General features: G+C 44.5%; 1 protein-coding gene and 1 long non-coding RNA gene across 4 annotated transcripts; one reads left to right on the top strand and one right to left on the bottom strand.

Annotated features, from left to right (window-relative positions):
- Positions 1–1890: 1890 nt before the first annotated feature.
- Positions 1891–11633, bottom strand: LOC309615170. The gene is made up of 3 exons (XR_014236564.1): positions 11346–11633; positions 5488–5677; positions 1891–5383 (listed from the first exon to the last, which is right to left on the bottom strand). It is a non-coding gene; the product is annotated as an uncharacterized lncRNA (long non-coding RNA).
- A 116-nt stretch (positions 11634–11749) lies between these two features.
- On the top strand, positions 11750–16187 carry TSPYL5 (TSPY like 5). 3 transcript variants are annotated; one of them, XM_082364406.1, is made up of 2 exons: positions 11750–14042; positions 15313–16187. In XM_082364406.1, exon 1 carries the CDS (start codon positions 11839–11841, stop codon positions 13084–13086), a length of 1248 nt encoding a protein of 415 aa, XP_082220532.1. In that variant the 5' UTR covers positions 11750–11838; the 3' UTR covers positions 13087–14042; positions 15313–16187. The 3 variants fall into 3 exon arrangements, with proteins under 3 accessions (XP_082220532.1, XP_082220530.1, XP_082220531.1); XM_082364404.1 differs by having other exon boundaries at positions 11750–14008; XM_082364405.1 differs by having other exon boundaries at positions 11750–13964.
- The last annotated feature ends 456 nt before the right edge of the window (positions 16188–16643 follow it).

Here is a 16643-nt window from a genome sequence, read left to right on the forward strand (position 1 = left end):
TGAGAGACCAGCGCTGGGCCACCAAGGGAGGTCCCACGTCATCTTGACTGTGGATAAACTATTACTTTTCCTCTCATCTTCAATGAGTGGGACAGCACCATACTTAAAGCTGTTATAGATTGTATAATTCTTTCCAAATATTTGCTGCACTACTTGGCAATAGATTAAACCTCCTGGTTACATGGATGTTCGGCTGAGCCATTGATTTGCTTTAGCCAATGAAATGTGAGCCGAAGTGATTATGTCACCTCAAGATAACACTCTAAAAGCCTATGGGAGGTTCTACCATCTCTCTCTTTCCTCTCTTCTAACCAAGGGCAATATCCGGGAAGGGTAATATCCCAGATCGGGCTGCTTTTTCATCTTGGGTCTCAGAATGATGAAGATGTGAAGATGCAGCAGACCCAAGACAGATCTGTAATGGGTATGGAGCATGAGAAAGAAATACACCTTTCAGACTTCCCTGGTGGTGCAGTGGTTAAAAATCTGCCTGCCAGTGCAGGGGACACGGGTTCGAGCCCCGGTCGGGGAAGATCCCACATGTCGTGGAGCAACTAAGCCAGTGCGCCACAACTACTGAGTCTGCGCTCTAGAGCCCGCAAGCCACAACTACTGAGCCCGCGTGCCACAACTACAAAAGCCTGCACACCTATAGCCCATGCTCCAGAATAAGAGAAGCCACTGCAATGCGAAGCCCGCATACCACAACAAAGAGTAGCTCCCGCTCACCGCACCTAGAGAAAGCCCGCGTGCAGCAAGAGAGACCTAACGCAGCCATCAATAAATAAATAAATAAATCTTACAGGAAAAAAAAATACACCTTTCTGTTACAAGCCTCAATCTAGTTGAGCTGTTTCTTATGGGTTAGGAGCCAGACAGATCTCGCCTTGAAGTTCAGCTGTTTAATCTTAGACAAATTACTTAACCACTCTAAGTCTCAATTTTATCATCCATGAAATGGGGATGATAATGGCACTTATCTCACTGGGCTGTTGTGAGGAGTAAATATGAAAATGAAAGTTCCTTAGCACAGTACCTGGTACTTAGAAAACAATAAATGTTACCTGTTATTATTATTATTATAATAAACTAGATTTAGGACACAGAAATAAAATGATGGGTGTATATGACAGGGATGAACAATTATAAAGCAGGACAAATGATCGTAAGTCTTCCAACACTTAACTTTTAAAAACAATACTCAATACTTACGGCCCTATGTTAGGAAGCATAATGGCCCCCAAAGATGTCCAAATCCTAACCTTCAGAACCTGTCAATATGTTAGCTCACATGGCAAAAGGGACTTTGCAAATACGATTAAGTTAAGGATTTTGATATGGGAATTTATCCTGGGTAAGTCAGGTAGGGCTGTTGTAATCAGGAGGGGCCTTATAAGTGAAAGAGGGAGGCTGGCGGGATGGAGATGTGAGGACAGAGGCAGAGGTAGGAGTGATACAACTGCTGTCTGGAAGAGCCACGGAACACAGACAGCCTCCAGAAGATGGAGAAACATCAGAATGGATTCTCCTCTAGAACCTCTGTCAGGACCACAATCCTGCCAACACCTGGATTTCAGTCCAGTTGTGGCCATTTTGAATTTTTGACCTCCAGAACTGGAAAATAATTTATGTTGCATGAAGCCACTAAATTTGTGGTAATTTGTTACAGAAGCAATAGGAAATGAATTCAGGCCTCTTTCTCTTATTTCAGCATTGCTGCTTCTTGCCAACAGGTAGCCTCATTTATCTGAGTTCAAAATCATAAAGATCTGGGTAGGATTTCTTTAGACCCTAACACATGTTGAGTCATAAGTGAGCTACTGCCTGCGGCCGCCCTTTCCTGCCAACTCCCTCCCCCATCCCATGTGACCCCATCCTATCCCATCCCATGTACACAATCTCAAAATCATAAAAGGAGTTTTCTATTTTAATCTTTAAATGACATGTTTCTTTGTTAACTGTGTGTAGTTTTAGGGGGTGGTTTGGAATATTTTCCAGTCGTGACTGAATGATAAAATTTAGGCCAGAGGCCAGGCCCTTAGATACACCTGACTTATGCCAGCATGATTTTTTTTTTTTTTTTTTTTAGGAAAGTGAGCTGTACTGTTTTATTTTTAAAATGAGATGCCAGGCATTCTGTGTACTAACCTCTCCCCTGGTTTCATTTATTTTTTCTACCCTTATTTGCCCTTTGCCCCAATTTCCTTTTTTTTTTAATCCTGTATTGCATGTTTTTTTTTTTTAACATCTTTATTGGAGTATAATTGCTTTACAATGGTGTGTTAGTTTCTGCTTTATAACAAAGTGAATCAGTTATACATATACATATGTTCCCATATCTCTGCCCTCTTGCGTCTCCCTCCCTCCCACCCTCCCATCCCACCCCTCTAGGTGGTCACAAAGCACCGAGCTGATCTCCCTGTGCTATGCGACTGCTTCCCACTAGCTATTTTACATTTGGTAGTGTATATATGTCCATGCCACTCTCTCACTCTGTCACATATTACCCTTCCCCCTCCCCATATCCCCAAGTCCATTCTCTAGTAGGTCTGTGTCTTTATTCCCGGCTTGCCACTAGGTTCTTCATGACTTTTTTTTTTTTTTCTTAGATTCCGTATATATGTGTTAGCATACTGTATTTGTTTTTCTCTTTCTGGCTTACTTCACTCTGTATGACAGACTCTAACTCCATCCACCTCACTACAAATACCTCCATTTCGTTTCTTTTTATGGCTGAGTAATATTCCATTGTATACATGTGCCACATCTTCTTTATCCATTCATGCGATGATGGACACTTAGGTTGCTTCCATGTCCTGCCTATTGTAAGTAGAGTTGCAATGAACATTTTGGTACATGACTCTTTTTGAATTATGGTTTTCTCAGGGTATATGCCCAGTAGTGGGATTGCTGGGTCATATGGTAATTCTACTTTTAGTTTTTTAAGGAACCTCCATACTGTTCTCCATAGTGGCTGTATCAATTTACATTCCCACCAGCAGTGCAAGAGTGTTCCCTTTTCTCCACACCCTCTCCAGCATTTATTGTTTCTAGATTTTTTGATGATGGCCATTCTGACCGGTGTGAGATGATATCTCATTGTAATTTTGATTTGCATTTCTCTAATGCTTAATGATGTTGAACATTCTTTCATGTGTTTGTTGGCAATCTGTATATCTTCTTTGGAGAAATGTCTATTTAGGTCTTCTGCCCATTTTTGGATTGGGTTGTTTGTTTTTTTGTTATTGAGCTGCATGAGCTGCTTGTAAATCTTGGAGATTAATCCTTTGTCAGTTGCTTCATTTGCAAATATTTTCTCCCATTCTGAGGGTTGTCTTTTGGTCTTGTTTATGGTTTCCTTTGCTGTGCAAAAGCTTTTAAGCTTCATTAGGTCCCATTTGTTTATTTTTGTTTTTATTTCCATTTCTCTAGGAGCTGGGTCAAAAAGAATCTTGCCAGCATGATTCTTAACATGACTTTTTCCAGTTTTGTTCTAGGAAATAAATTCTTTCATCATTAAGAGAATGCCATATAAACTCTCTTGATGATGAAAGAATTCATTTACTAGAGTAACACATGAGGCATATGGTAGAAAATTTTTTTAACAACATTGGTTGCTGAAATCCTGTTTGATTATAAACTGGGAGAATTGATTGCTGTTGTTTGCCTCTTTTTAGGTACTTTTGTTCTACTTTTTAATTGGTTTGAGTGATGGAAGACAAGAGGACAAGAGGAATATTTGTCATCTCCTTCCCAGAGGCACTTGTGTCTTGTTTCAGTAGCGGGTGGGCTGCCCAGGTACTTCAGGGGTCTCTCTTATGCTTGGAAACCTTCTGCAAGAAGTCTGCTGGTGCACAATGTCGTTTCCAGGACTAACCCTGCTGCGGTGGTTCTTGCTTCCTCCACTGCTCCTGCTTGGGGGTTGGGGGTTGGAGTTAGGAGAACATATCACGTAGGGAAGCATAAATCTCCTGGCCAATAGGTCATATGTTTAGCCTATGTTTAGTAAATATATTTAGTAAATTTTCTCTTTCTGTTCTAAATAAAATAATAATTCTATGTTCAAACTGCTACTTGTTTTGCTTCCCATTGGCTCCCGATTCACAGATTCCATGATGCTGAGAATGGCTGACTTTCCAGAAATCTCAGCTATGACATGCTGTTTAGCTTGTTACTTTCTCTTATTAAAAGAGGGTTGCAGGGCTTCCCTGGTGGCGCAGTGGTTGAGAGTCTGCTTGCCAATGCAGGGGACACGGGTTCGAGCCCTAGTCTGGGAGGATCCCACATGCTGCGGAGCAACTGGACCCGTGAGCCACAACTACTGAGCCTGCGCGTCTGGAGCCTGTGCTCCGCAACAAGAGAGGCCGCGATAGTGAGAGGCCTGCGCACCGTGATGAAGAGTGGCCCCCGCTTGCCACAGCTAGAGAAAGCCCTCGCACAGAAACAAAGACCCAACACAGCCAAAAATAAATAAATAAATAAATAAATTTTAAAAAATGACGCAAATTTAAAAAAAAAAAAAAAAAAAAAAAGAGGGTTGCAGTGTGGGAGCGGTTCCTTCCATAAATCCTGATGCCAGAAAATAGATCTTTTATCTTTCCTTACACTTGGCCTTGCATTTCTAAGTCCTCCCTCCGCTCCATCATTTTAGAGCTCACAGCTGTAAGAATCCCCCAGTCTCCGAACTCCTCCTCTCTGACCCTCGGTCCTAGAGTAGGAGAGTCTACCTACTCTCCAGTGACCGGCAGCTCTCTCTCAGAATGTGTGTAAGATCTTCGTCTACACTGTATACTCACTCTTCTTGAGTTAGTTAGAGTTTCACTATCACATTAGATTTTTACTATCACATTTCAGTCTGGATTCTGCAGGGGGAAACTTACTGGCATACAATTCACTTTTAGGCGATATTTTTTCTAAGTGTGGCTGTACTCCTTTTTAGCTAGATAATACATGAATTCGTACTGAATCATACCCACGAGCGGGTGGAGTTGGCTTTTTCTGAGGAAGACAAAGAGTTAGGTTTTCTTGTCTTAGTTATGAAGAATGCCAGCTTGAGCAATGACCTGGCTGCTGTCCTAATTGTCTTAATGTGGGAATCACAGGGGCCATATGGCCTACCTGATCAATTATACGGGTATTGATTAAGAAGGGGAGGAAAAAAACAACAGAGAGGCAGCGTTAGTTACTCAAATCTACCACTTGTGTCAGAACTGCATTAGTTGTTCAGTAGAGCTGTCCAGACGTGGCTGCTGGGTGCAGAGAGCAGTATGGATGTGTCTCTGAGCTGATCTTGCAAAGCCTTCATATTGTAGCGAGACGAAAACAGTTTTGGAGTCTAAGTTACACATGTTAAGAAATCAGAGGTAGCACAGAGTCTTAACGTCTGAAAAAATAAAACCAATTAAAAATAATGATCATCATCTTTGCAGTTTAAAATGAAAAAGGATAAAAATCTTGACAAAAATATAATCCCTTACTTGGGCTCACCTTGAGTAAAGCTGGCTCCCAGTTGCCATCAATTCCTCACTTGCCCTAACCACGTAAGGTGGAGTCCAGCTTGATCATATTACCTCTCTTTACGTTCATAGGCTTTTCTCGAGTGACAACCACAAAAACTGCTCTTCTTTGGAGGAATTCAAATAATTTCCAGACATTCCTTCATGATTTCACTTAAAAACTGAGTTTAAAAAAAAAACAAAAACCAAGGATGTAGAACAGGGGTAGCAAATTAGAGCCTACAAGCAGAATTGTCTTGTTTGGCTCTCACAGGATTTTTTTTTTTTTTTTTCTCACAGGATTTTTAAAGTGAGAAATTTCACATAAAAATAGATTTCTCCATGGCTACAATCAGCTGGAGTGGAGTGGCAATTGCCAGCCTGAGATGGGGCATAGCTCCCTCTTTAGTTCCCTAAAGGCTTGTACTGGACCTGCTTCACTCACCTATGCCACGTGCCTGGTGCTGTACCTGAACCCTGACCCCAACTGACACCTCTGACACTGTGGAGACACTGAGGTACAAAGTCACTCTGAGAGGGAAACATGGCTTCATTTCTCAGGGACCTGGCTTAGTCTGCATGTGGATGGGGGACAACCTGGATCAGGAAATAGTCTTTGAAGCAGCTGGAATGGTTTCTCTAAACACATCAGTGTACGGGGGAAGGAAAGAAAAGAAAGAGAGGGGAGACAGGAAAAAAGATGAAGGAATGGGAGAGGAGGGCACGGCTCTCAGGAAAGGTCTGGGCCCATGTGGTAGCAAGGAGCAGAATGAAATTCACCAGCCCACTCTTCATGTGATGCCTACCAGGCCGTATCCAGGCTCCAGGCACACTGTCAGCCGAGGAGGCCGGACTGCAGAGGCTGACTTCAAGACACACATCCAGCTTCTCCTCAAAATTCTACACACTGTGTCCTTGGATTAAGCCTTCCAGTTCTGGACCTGAACCACCATGGAACTGCATTTACAACATGGCTCTTTGTCTGGCTGCTCACCAGCCTATAAGGCGGTGCTATAGGTACCACGGTGCTGGACTCAGTGTCAGGATACTACTGGGACTTTGAATCCTGATATTCCTCTCTGGATTCAGCATTGAGAATCAGTGTATTTTCTCTGAGAACCTGTTTTGTTGTTGTTTGTTTTTTAATATTACAAACATTATGAACGTTACACCACATCTGATTTCTCTCTTTGCACTGGTAGATAAAAGGTCAGAATCAAATCTGTGCCCAGCTTCTAGCAAGTGTAGGAGACACAACGGACTGGGACACATTTGGGGACAGTTGACCCTCCATTATGTGCAGGTTCTGCATCTGTGGATTCAACCAACCTCAGATGGAAAGTATTAAAAAAAATTCCAGAAAGTTTCAAAAGCAAACTTGAATTTGTTGCACACCAGCAACTATTTACATAGCATTTACTTGTATTAGATATTATAAGTAATCTGGAGATGATTTAAAGTATATGGGAGGACATGCCTAGGTTATATGCAAATCCTACACCATTTTATGTAAGGGACCCAAGCTTCTTTGGATTTTCTTGTCTAAGGTGAGATCACGAAATCAATCCCCCATGATACTGAGGGGTGACTGTATTTCACTCTGTTTTCTTTTCTTAATTTTTGAGTTATTTTCTTTTACTCTTTTCTTGACTATTAATTTTGAGTGCTTTTTAAAATATCTTACTGCTGTCAGATATTACACAAACACAGACCAAATAACCAAAGCAGGCATTCCAGAAGACAAGGAGTATCTTCAGTTAAATTAGTCCAGGTAAAAGGAAATGGAACAATGAAACCTCATGCTTATGGGTGCTAGTTGGTTGCAACATATAATTGAACATTTTAACTGCAGAATGTTTGCCTATTAATTTAAAATTCAATTTAATATTCTTTGTTCATTTTCCCCATGTCTTTGATGAAAATTCCTAGCTTCACGAAAACTGATGGCTTGTTTGATAAGGGGAGGGGGGGTCTTCTCACCCCTATAGCTACCTGGCTGGTGTGTGAGATGTGCTGGGTGATATAAGAGGATTCACTTCCCCACCCCCATCCTAATTTTTATGGTGAAAATGTTGTAGGGTAAAAAGAAAATGCCAGGAAGGAAGAATACACCTGTCAATATTTAAAAATATTTTACAGCTACTTATATGACGTGAACTGAATAACTTAGGTGCTGTAAAATTTTGGTCTTTGGCGGCGAGTGGGAACTGGGAAGAAGCTAGGCACATTATTCAAAATGTTAAGTTCAAATAGTTTTTGAAATTTACCATTAAGAGGCAGATTTTTCTCTCCCTCCTTGGCTTTGAAAAATATTCCCTATGTCACTCCTTTTCTATGATCCTCCAAATCTGGGAGGGTTAGTTGGCAAAAGGTCTTATAGTAAGCAATACTCACTGTTTGATCTAACAGACTCAAACTATCTCCTTGGGGGAAGAGAAAACCTTTGTGGCTAAAAAATGTCATCTGTGATCTTAAAGCCCTTCAGCAGGGAGACGGTGGGGAATGTTGTTCTCTTGGCTGCGCCGTAGGTTGGATGACTGGAATGTCTTTTCCCAGCCTGTTAATTTCTATGATTGGAGGAAATCAGACCTTAAAAGGAATGGAGGAAGTACAATTTTCAGAGAACAAAAGTGACGACTAGTTATTCTAATATTTTGAAAAGCGTTTTTATGAGTTTTTAATAAATATTTGCTAATGATCAACTATCTAAAAGAATCAATTAAATGCTTATATTACTGTGGATTTAATGCCTAATTTTTGGGAAAAGGTCAAAATGCTTCCAGATTTCTGAGTTCATGAGAGTAAATATGTATTTCCTTCATAATAGTCATAGAATGCTTATGACAAATGCAGTGCAAACGAAGATGCTTTATTCTCAACCTGGACTGTTGAAATGAAACTCACTTCTGTTTAGTATCATCATGCCACATATACACCCCATAGAAAATGATTCATGACTAATTGATATATATAGGTATTAGTTTATCTATATATGAATGTGTATGTACATGTATGTGTATGTATAATTATATTAAATATATATATACATATAATTTTTGAAAATTGAAAGGTATTTTTACCCACTAGAGAGAGTTTGATATTTCAATCTATCAAACCATAATTTTACATCATGGAATAGTGGTTAAGAGCGTGGGTGCAGGAGTTCGATTGCCTGGCTAAAACCATTTGTTAGCTGTGTGACCTTGGGCAAGGTACAGAACCTTTTTGTACAGCAGTAACCTCATGTCTAAGATGGGAGAAATAACTGCACCTTTCCCATGGCACGGTTGTAGGGATTCAGTGAATTAGAACATGGTACAGTATAAAGTACAAAATAAATTGTGAACTTTTGTTATAATTACTAGTATGTGCAAGGGCCATGCTAGGTGCTTTGAGGCATAAAAGAAAGAGACACGGTCTCTACCCTTATACAGTTTACTATCTAACTGGGAACCCAAGATATAGTCTCATATAAATTAACTATCAATACCTCGGAAGAAAACCAACAGTTCAGTTCAGTAGCACAGGCCAGCTTCTCAAGGAGAAGAGGAGTATCTTTATATAAGGTGCTAGTCTCACATTTGTTTCCCTTTACCTGATGCTTATCTCTTTGACATGATGGAAACAGGCTCAAGCAGATTGTACAATAAACACTGTTTGCAGCGGCCAGCCTACGTTAATCCTGCAGTGGTTTAGTCATGGGTGAGCGTTACATGACGCAGATGCTGATGCTGGATTAAGGCTCTTGACAACAGAGGTTGGTCCAACTGTTAATGCTCTGAGAAGTGGGCCAATCTATCAATTTCTGCAGTTTACAGAGGGGTAGTGGCTGCTTCAGCTAATTTTTTTCCCCCTGAGATTACAGAGAATTCCAGACTGTGGTTATCTGGTTTAAGAGGTAATTCTGTACAAGGACTGGCACAAAAACTGCATGTTTGATTGCTAAATGAATATATTACAGTTAACAACTTCTCCGTAAGATCAAGGGCAGGGCTGCTTACCGTGGTCTGGAGTGATCATGGAAGGCCTTGGGAAGAAGTGATTATGAAAGGGCCCTCAACAAGAGTTTAAGGTAACCCTTGGCTTAATCCCTTTTAAGTCAAATATGAATTCCCCTAATTTAATTTTTAAATGTGTCACTCTGTATTTTTTACCTAAGATTGTCCCTGAATGGTGCTCATATCAAAAGATGCTTTTTTAGCTAAATTATGAGGTTAATAGGTTTCCAGACAATCAATTATGGAGTGCTTTTCATGTATCAGACACTGCTGTAGTCACAAGTGAACAAAACAAAGATCCCTGCCCTCATGGAGCTGACATTCTAGCGAGGAGCGACAGTTAAATAATAAACATAATAAATAATTGGTAGTGTGTTAGAAGGTGACAAGTGCTAAGGAATAAAAAAAAGTAGTGCAGAGTTAGAAGGATGGAGCTGGGTGGCAATTTTAAATAGGATGGTCATTGAGAAGGTTACATTTGAGCAAAGTGTGAAGGGAGCCAGCCAAGGTGGTAAACCATATCTGGGGGAAGAGCATTTAAGGCAGAAGGAAGAGCCAGTGCAAAGACCCTGAGGCGGGAGCCTCCCAGTATTTTGAAGAACAGTAAGTAGGCCAGTGTAGTTGGAAGGGGGTGGGAGAGACAAGAGGATGAGGTCAGAGAGGTAAGTTGGGCAGTGGCAGGGAGGGAACTTGGCAGATCACGGAGAGCCTTGCAAGCTATTGTAGAGCCTTTGGGAAAGTTAGCAGAGTCGTTTGTATCGGGCTGGTTTAAAGTAAGGCCCAACTGTATCAAACCATCCCTCTTTTTCCTTGTCTCCTATACTTCAATTTTAATGCGGATACAAACCAACTGAGATCTTGTTAAAAGTCAAATTCTGACTTAGCTGGTCTGGGGTAGGGCCTGAAATTCTGCATTTTTAACAAGCTTCCAGGTGATGCCAGGCTGCCAGTCTACAACCACACGAGAGTAATAAGTGTGAAGAGGTATTGAGAACCCAGAGACGCTGGGGCTTACCTCTCCATTAGCTGGTTGCAAGGGCCTTCTTGTTCCCTTTGAACTTAAAGAGACAACCTGAAAACTTTCATACTGGTCATAACCTCGTCACTGGCTTCACTATTTCATGGTCCTTTCACCTGGCTAGTAAAAGCATGGTCCAGGGCTCTCTTGTGAACACGAAATAGGTTGTCTGGCTGTTTCTCTGCAGTCTCTAAGAAGTTTCTAGGGCCTCCTCACTGCCACTATGGAGGGTCTGCTTCTGAACTTTAACCTGGGAAGCCCTGCTCCACTCCTTGAATGATAATTAAATAATTCTCTGACCACATTCCCGTCTTACTCCAGTTATAGGAATTGTGACTTGTATCCTTCACTCCTGGCCCTATACCTTGAGTGATAGCCCAGCTCTGTAAATTAGGCCTGAGGCAGCTAGAGGACTCAGGTCATGGTCCCAGGATGAAGAGGTGCCCGGCTGATGCTGGTTTAACAGGCAAGGCTGGCCTTCTTAAGCGCTAACGTAGTCATTTACAGCTGAGCAGGTCTGGAAGGATTAGACACTTGTGAATATAAAATTAAGGTTATGAGTCAGAATTGGGTTAGAATTGTGCTTCCATGCCTTATTGCGTTATCTCAGGAATGTTCCTCGGCATCTCTGAGCCACAGTTTTCTCATCTGGAAAATGAGAGTGATAATACCTCCTTCACATATTGAGAAAATGCATATAAAGCACATGGTAAAGTGCCTGACACATAATGATACTCATAAAATAGTAGTTGCTATTTTTTTGTTGTTAAGTAGTTACTACTAACAACCCACCACGTATCACATCGCTTTGTGGCCTGGCATTACGGTACCTACCTTGAAAGTCCCTGGAGTTAAGGTACCCGGGCAAATCCCTCAGCAAAGGCTTTCAAAGATGAGACATAGAGACCAGGAGCAGTTTCATCATGATAGATGTCACAGAAGCTAATTGAAGGAACTTTAGATATTTAGTTTAGAAAGTATATGATAGGGGAACTGACATGATGGCTGTCTTGAGGGTGTCTTATATAAGAGAACCCCGAGGGCACAACTGAGGCCAACGGTTAGAAACTAAACGAAAGCACAGCCCTCTCTAACAGTGAAAGCGAGTTGGGGTGAGGTGGGGGTGGGGGCGTCTGTGAGGGTCGGCTGGTGCGCAGCTGCGGCAGTGGAGCCAATCAGCGGGCGCATCCAGTCCTCGCGCTACGGTGCAGTCGCGCAGTCGTGACGTCGGCGGTTGCCAAGGAGAGGCCCTCTCGGTAGGGACAGCGAGCCGGCGCCAGGGGCCGCAGGGCCGGAGCGTGCCTTTGAAGTTGAGTCCGTTACCATCATGAGCGGCCGAGGTAGGGGTAGAAAGTCCTCCCGCGCCAAAAGCCGTGGCAAAGGCCGCGCCAAAGGCCGAGTCCGCGCTACTCCTGGCGACGCCCCACGCGACCCGGACCCTCCACAGTGCCAGAGGCTCGGGGAGGAGACCAAGGCGGCACAGGTGCAGGCTGGCGCGGGTTGGGGTGGCCTGGAAACCGCTGCGCCTGCGCCGCCCCGCCGGCCCGGGGAAGAGGGTGCCTGCCGGCTCCCCCTGGACTGTGGCCTCGCGCTCCGGGCCCGGGCTGCGGGGGATCTCGGGCAGGCCGCAACCAGGCCCGGCCCGGGGAAGGCCACAACACTCTCGGAGCGCCTGGCGACAGACACTGTCTTCGTGGGAACCGCGGGGACCGTGGGAAGGCCGAAAAATGTCCCCCGCGTTGGAAATCGGCGCTGCCCCGCTGGGAAGAAGGCCCCAGTTACCTGTAGCGCAGTGGGGAGGGGGTCTCCGGCCGTCGCTGTTGGGAAACCGAAGAAAGGGACCACTGGGGAGTCTGCCTCCGTTCCAGTGGTAGAGGAAAAGAAGGTGGAGAAGGATGCAGGGTCAGGGCCCCCGGCAACAGATGGCAGCATGGATACACTGGAGAACGTCCAGCTGAAGCTGGAGACCATGAACGCCCAGGCGGACAGGGCCTACCTGCGGCTCTCCCGCAAGTTTGGGCAGTTGCGACTGCACCACTTAGAGCGCAGGAACCTCCTTATCCAGAATATCCCGGGCTTCTGGGGGCAGGCTTTTCAGAACCACCCCCAGCTCTCATCCTTTCTGAACAACCAAGATAAAGAGGTACTCAGCTACTTGAACAGCCTGGAGGTGGAAGAGCTTGGTCTCGCCAGATTGGGCTACAAGATCAAGTTCTACTTTGGGCGCAACCCCTATTTCCAAAATAAGGTGCTCATCAAGGAATATGGGTGTGGTCCTTCCGGTCAGGTGGTGTCTCGTTCTACTCCAATCCAGTGGCTCCCAGGGCACGATCTTCAGTCCCTAAGCCAGGGGAACCCAGACAACACCCGGAGCTTCTTTGGGTGGTTTTCAAACCACAGCTCCATTGAGTCTGACAAGATTGTGGAGATAATCAACGAGGAGTTGTGGCCCAATCCCCTGCAGTACTACCTTATGAGTGAAGGGGCCCGAGCAGAGAAAGGAAAGGAGGGCAGGCCATGTCCAGCAAGGCAGCCAGTGGAGACCCCAGAGCCTGGGGTAAACAAGTCCAACTGATTCTGCACAAGTCTCCCTACTACCTCCTGCTGGACCCGTGCCTGGCTGGCTGACCACATGTGTTTGGCTGTCTGCCTTCTCTTCATGTTGACCTCTGTGCACTGTATTCCCTTTGGACTTCAGTTACACGAATATGGTGTTTATGATCATGTTCTTTTGCCTCCCCATGGCATTCTTGCTTTTTTACGTTAGTGTCACATGTTACGTGATCTCACCCCTACTGTTTATATGTTAAACACACATGATTCAGATGTGTGCTGCCTTTATCTACATTGTCTGGACCCTGTTCTTGGCTCCGGCCTTTCCCACCTGTCTTTAACGTGGACACTCATGAGTCATCCAACAAGAGGACCAGTGCATCCTTAAGCTCTGCTACTTCAGGGTCCATGACTTGCTGGGCTGGTTCATGTGACCATGCATGCCATCTATGGCAAGCTTTTCTGTTGCCACTGCAAAATGAAGCTTGTGCACATGGTATTGGCCATCAGCCAAAACTGATTGTTCCGTGGCTCTGGGGTCACCAGCCAAGGTGCCATCTACAAGATCTCTGACTTTGGCCAGGGGCCCATGCTGCCCTCCTGGACAGAGATGAGGTTAAGGGTGAGAAGCAGTATGCCGTGTGCTCTGTACCATCATGCGTCTCTTCCTGCCTCTGGGCCTTTCTCCTGGTGAACCTTCGTCAGGGTCTGCACCATGCCCCATCACTATTAGGCCACTGAGTTTTGTCCAGGTTGCTATTGGCCCCAGTTGGCTTCCTGGTCAACAAGGACCTCAAGATCTGCTTGTGGACCCAGGCCCCCTGCCGGTGCATGAGACACACACCTACCCTCCCCAGCCTTCCAGGAACCCTCCTGGCTGCCAGACTGATGGGCGGGCTGGTATGTATGGACATGTGCTCACTGTCATCTAGCTGTGGCTCCAGGTGAGGGTGGGAACTGGACTCACCTATAATCTAGGTATCTTTATCAGCTCCCCTCATCCCTTCCTCACACATGACCAGAGTGCTATAGTGGGGTTGCTGGGGAAGAGGTATTTCTGATCTGTGGGCCTGTGGCTACTTCATCTCACACCTCCACGCCTCCTTCCTCTCTCTCCCTTCCCTCCCTCTCTTCCTCCTTTCCCTCTCTCCCTTCCCTCTCTCCCTGTCCTGTCTCCCACTCCTCCCTCCCTTCCTTTTTTTTTTGTTTCAGTAGTACCACATCTCAGAAAGAGAAAACAAAACAATTGTAAAACCAGGGTTTTCTACGTACAGGTAGCGAGATAGCTGGGGACTTGCTATACACACGCACACACTGGGCTGGAAGAGGAAGCCAGAAGGCCAAGTGGGTCTGGGTTCAGACCCTGCTCCCGACTCCTGGGTTCACGCTATAATTCTGATGTTGAAAATTCTTTTCATGGCTGTGCATCTGCTAGAATGATAACCCCCCAGGCCGCAGTGTTGTGAACCAGGGTTACTCCTGTTACGACCTTTTCCTCTGTCCCTTAAGACCCAGTTGCCTCCTGCTGTTTCCTCCTCTGTGGTAGCCTCTCGCCCTCTGGAACCTCATTCCCCAGCTTTCCCACCCTTAGCAGTCCTTTGCTCTCTTGGCTTCTACCCTCAAATACCCGTAGAAGTAGGCTTTAGTTTCCAGTATGGGGGATCCCAAGGCTCTCTCCTGGGGCATGGGGACAGGGGTGGGCAGAAACTGTTCTGAATCTCCAAGGCTCATTTCCTGTGGGTGTAAAAGCTGATCTGGGCCCTCCCTGCCCAGGCTTACCTGTGCCCTCTTTCCCCCTTACCACTGAGGGTAGGAAAGTAGGACTGTGGCTACACTTGCCCTCCACCCACTAACTTCCCTTTCCTTATGGAAGACCTTGTTCTGAATTCCCCAGGGGCTAGGGAGGTCTTGACTCAGAGCTGTCGAGAGGGTGTTTTGGGCAGGGGAGTTGGGGCAAAAGCACAGAGTGGGAATGAGTCTGGTGTGGAGCGGGCCTGGAAGAGCAGATAGAAATGGCTAGAGGAGCCTCAGGGAGAACACGCCTGACTCTCAGTGTTGGAGCGGATGGGGAGGGACCTTCCCCACGGTGGGGACGGGAGAAGTAAAGGGCCGTGGGCAAATGCGATGCCTAGGTGAGGGTATGCCCAAAGTTTTGTCCAATCTGTCTCTCATCATTAGTGGATTTTATAAATCATAGAAACAAACAAACAGAATAATGTTACTTTGGATGCTTTCTCTTTTGTTCTAGGTGTGGCCTTGCGTATGTGGAAGATAAATGTATATGCTGCTTATTTTGTCTCTAAGTAAATCTAACCACTTTCCTCATTTTTTGCCTGATGGGAAAAATAGAGCTGTACAGGTCTGCTTTTTTTTTTTTTTTTAAGCTTTTTCCTCTTTATTATGGACATTTTCAGACATGCACAGAAGTGGAGAGGATGGTCTCTGGACCCCGTGTGCCCATCACCTAGCTACATCAGTTATCAATTATGATTAACCTGGTTTCATCTGTGTCTCCCTTTGCCTGCCTGTATTGTTTATCAAAAGTCCAAGAGCCTGTGCCAGTTCAACCAGGACTGCTTTGGGAGATTGGGACCCTCTGTTGGTGGTGATAGTGGTGGGGTGCACTATCATTATCACATCAGGTCTGTTTTTTGCTTTTCGTGTTAACTAATGAAGTTCCAGTGGTGGGCCTTAGAATGAAAGTCTTCGGAATTAACAAGAAGTCTCAAAAAGAGATGAAGGGGACGCTGCCGTTTCCCTGCCTCCACAAAAGGAAAGAGAGACTGTTTGTTGATAAAGACTTACCAGTCTTCGATAAGGTGCTTACTTGAGATCTTTCACCAGAACATCAGTCTTTTTTCCTGTGTAAGATGGAGACTTGCGTGACTATTAGAATTATCAGCTTGTCCTGGTCTCATAATATAACTCTGGGCTTGAAAGTATAATTTGGAAATTGTTGCTGTGTTCTGTGATAATAACCTCCCAAAAGTAATCAGTAACTGGTTGTCTTACTTGGTAATTGACACCCTGGTAATAATGCAATTATTTCTTTGTTCCGAAACAGTATAAATAGTTGTAAGCTTGCATGCATGATGGAAAAAATAAAAGCCTGTATCTCTGTTATATTTTTTTATCTTTAAAAAAGAATTGGAAGGTTAAGCAGAGGCTGGGTAGTTGAGGGGATGTATACTGTGGCATACATGAGTGATTCCTAAGCCTCAGGCCCTTGTGTGACTAGCTACATAACAATATATAAAATTCTGATTCCCAAGCCCATGCCAGAGATTGCGATTCTGTGTTTCTGGGAAGAAGCCAGGCAGTCTTGTTCTTAACAAGCTTTCCAGGTAATTCTAGTGGAAATCCAGTGCTTCTCAAATTTTAGAGTACCTCTGAATTTTGTGGGGAATCCTGTTAAAATATGAATTTTGATGCAGTAGTCCAGGGTGGAACCTGAGATTCTGCGATTCTAACAAACTTCCAGGTGATGCCGGTGCTGGCAGTTTGCGAACTGTACTCTGAGTAGCAAAGGAGGTGACCTTCAAGGACCTTTCAAACTAGAATAACAATGCTCAGTCTTGG

Source organism: Balaenoptera borealis (genome assembly GCF_965194805.1).
Source record: "Balaenoptera borealis genome assembly, chromosome: 17".
Taxonomy (NCBI): domain Eukaryota; kingdom Metazoa; phylum Chordata; class Mammalia; order Artiodactyla; family Balaenopteridae; genus Balaenoptera; species Balaenoptera borealis.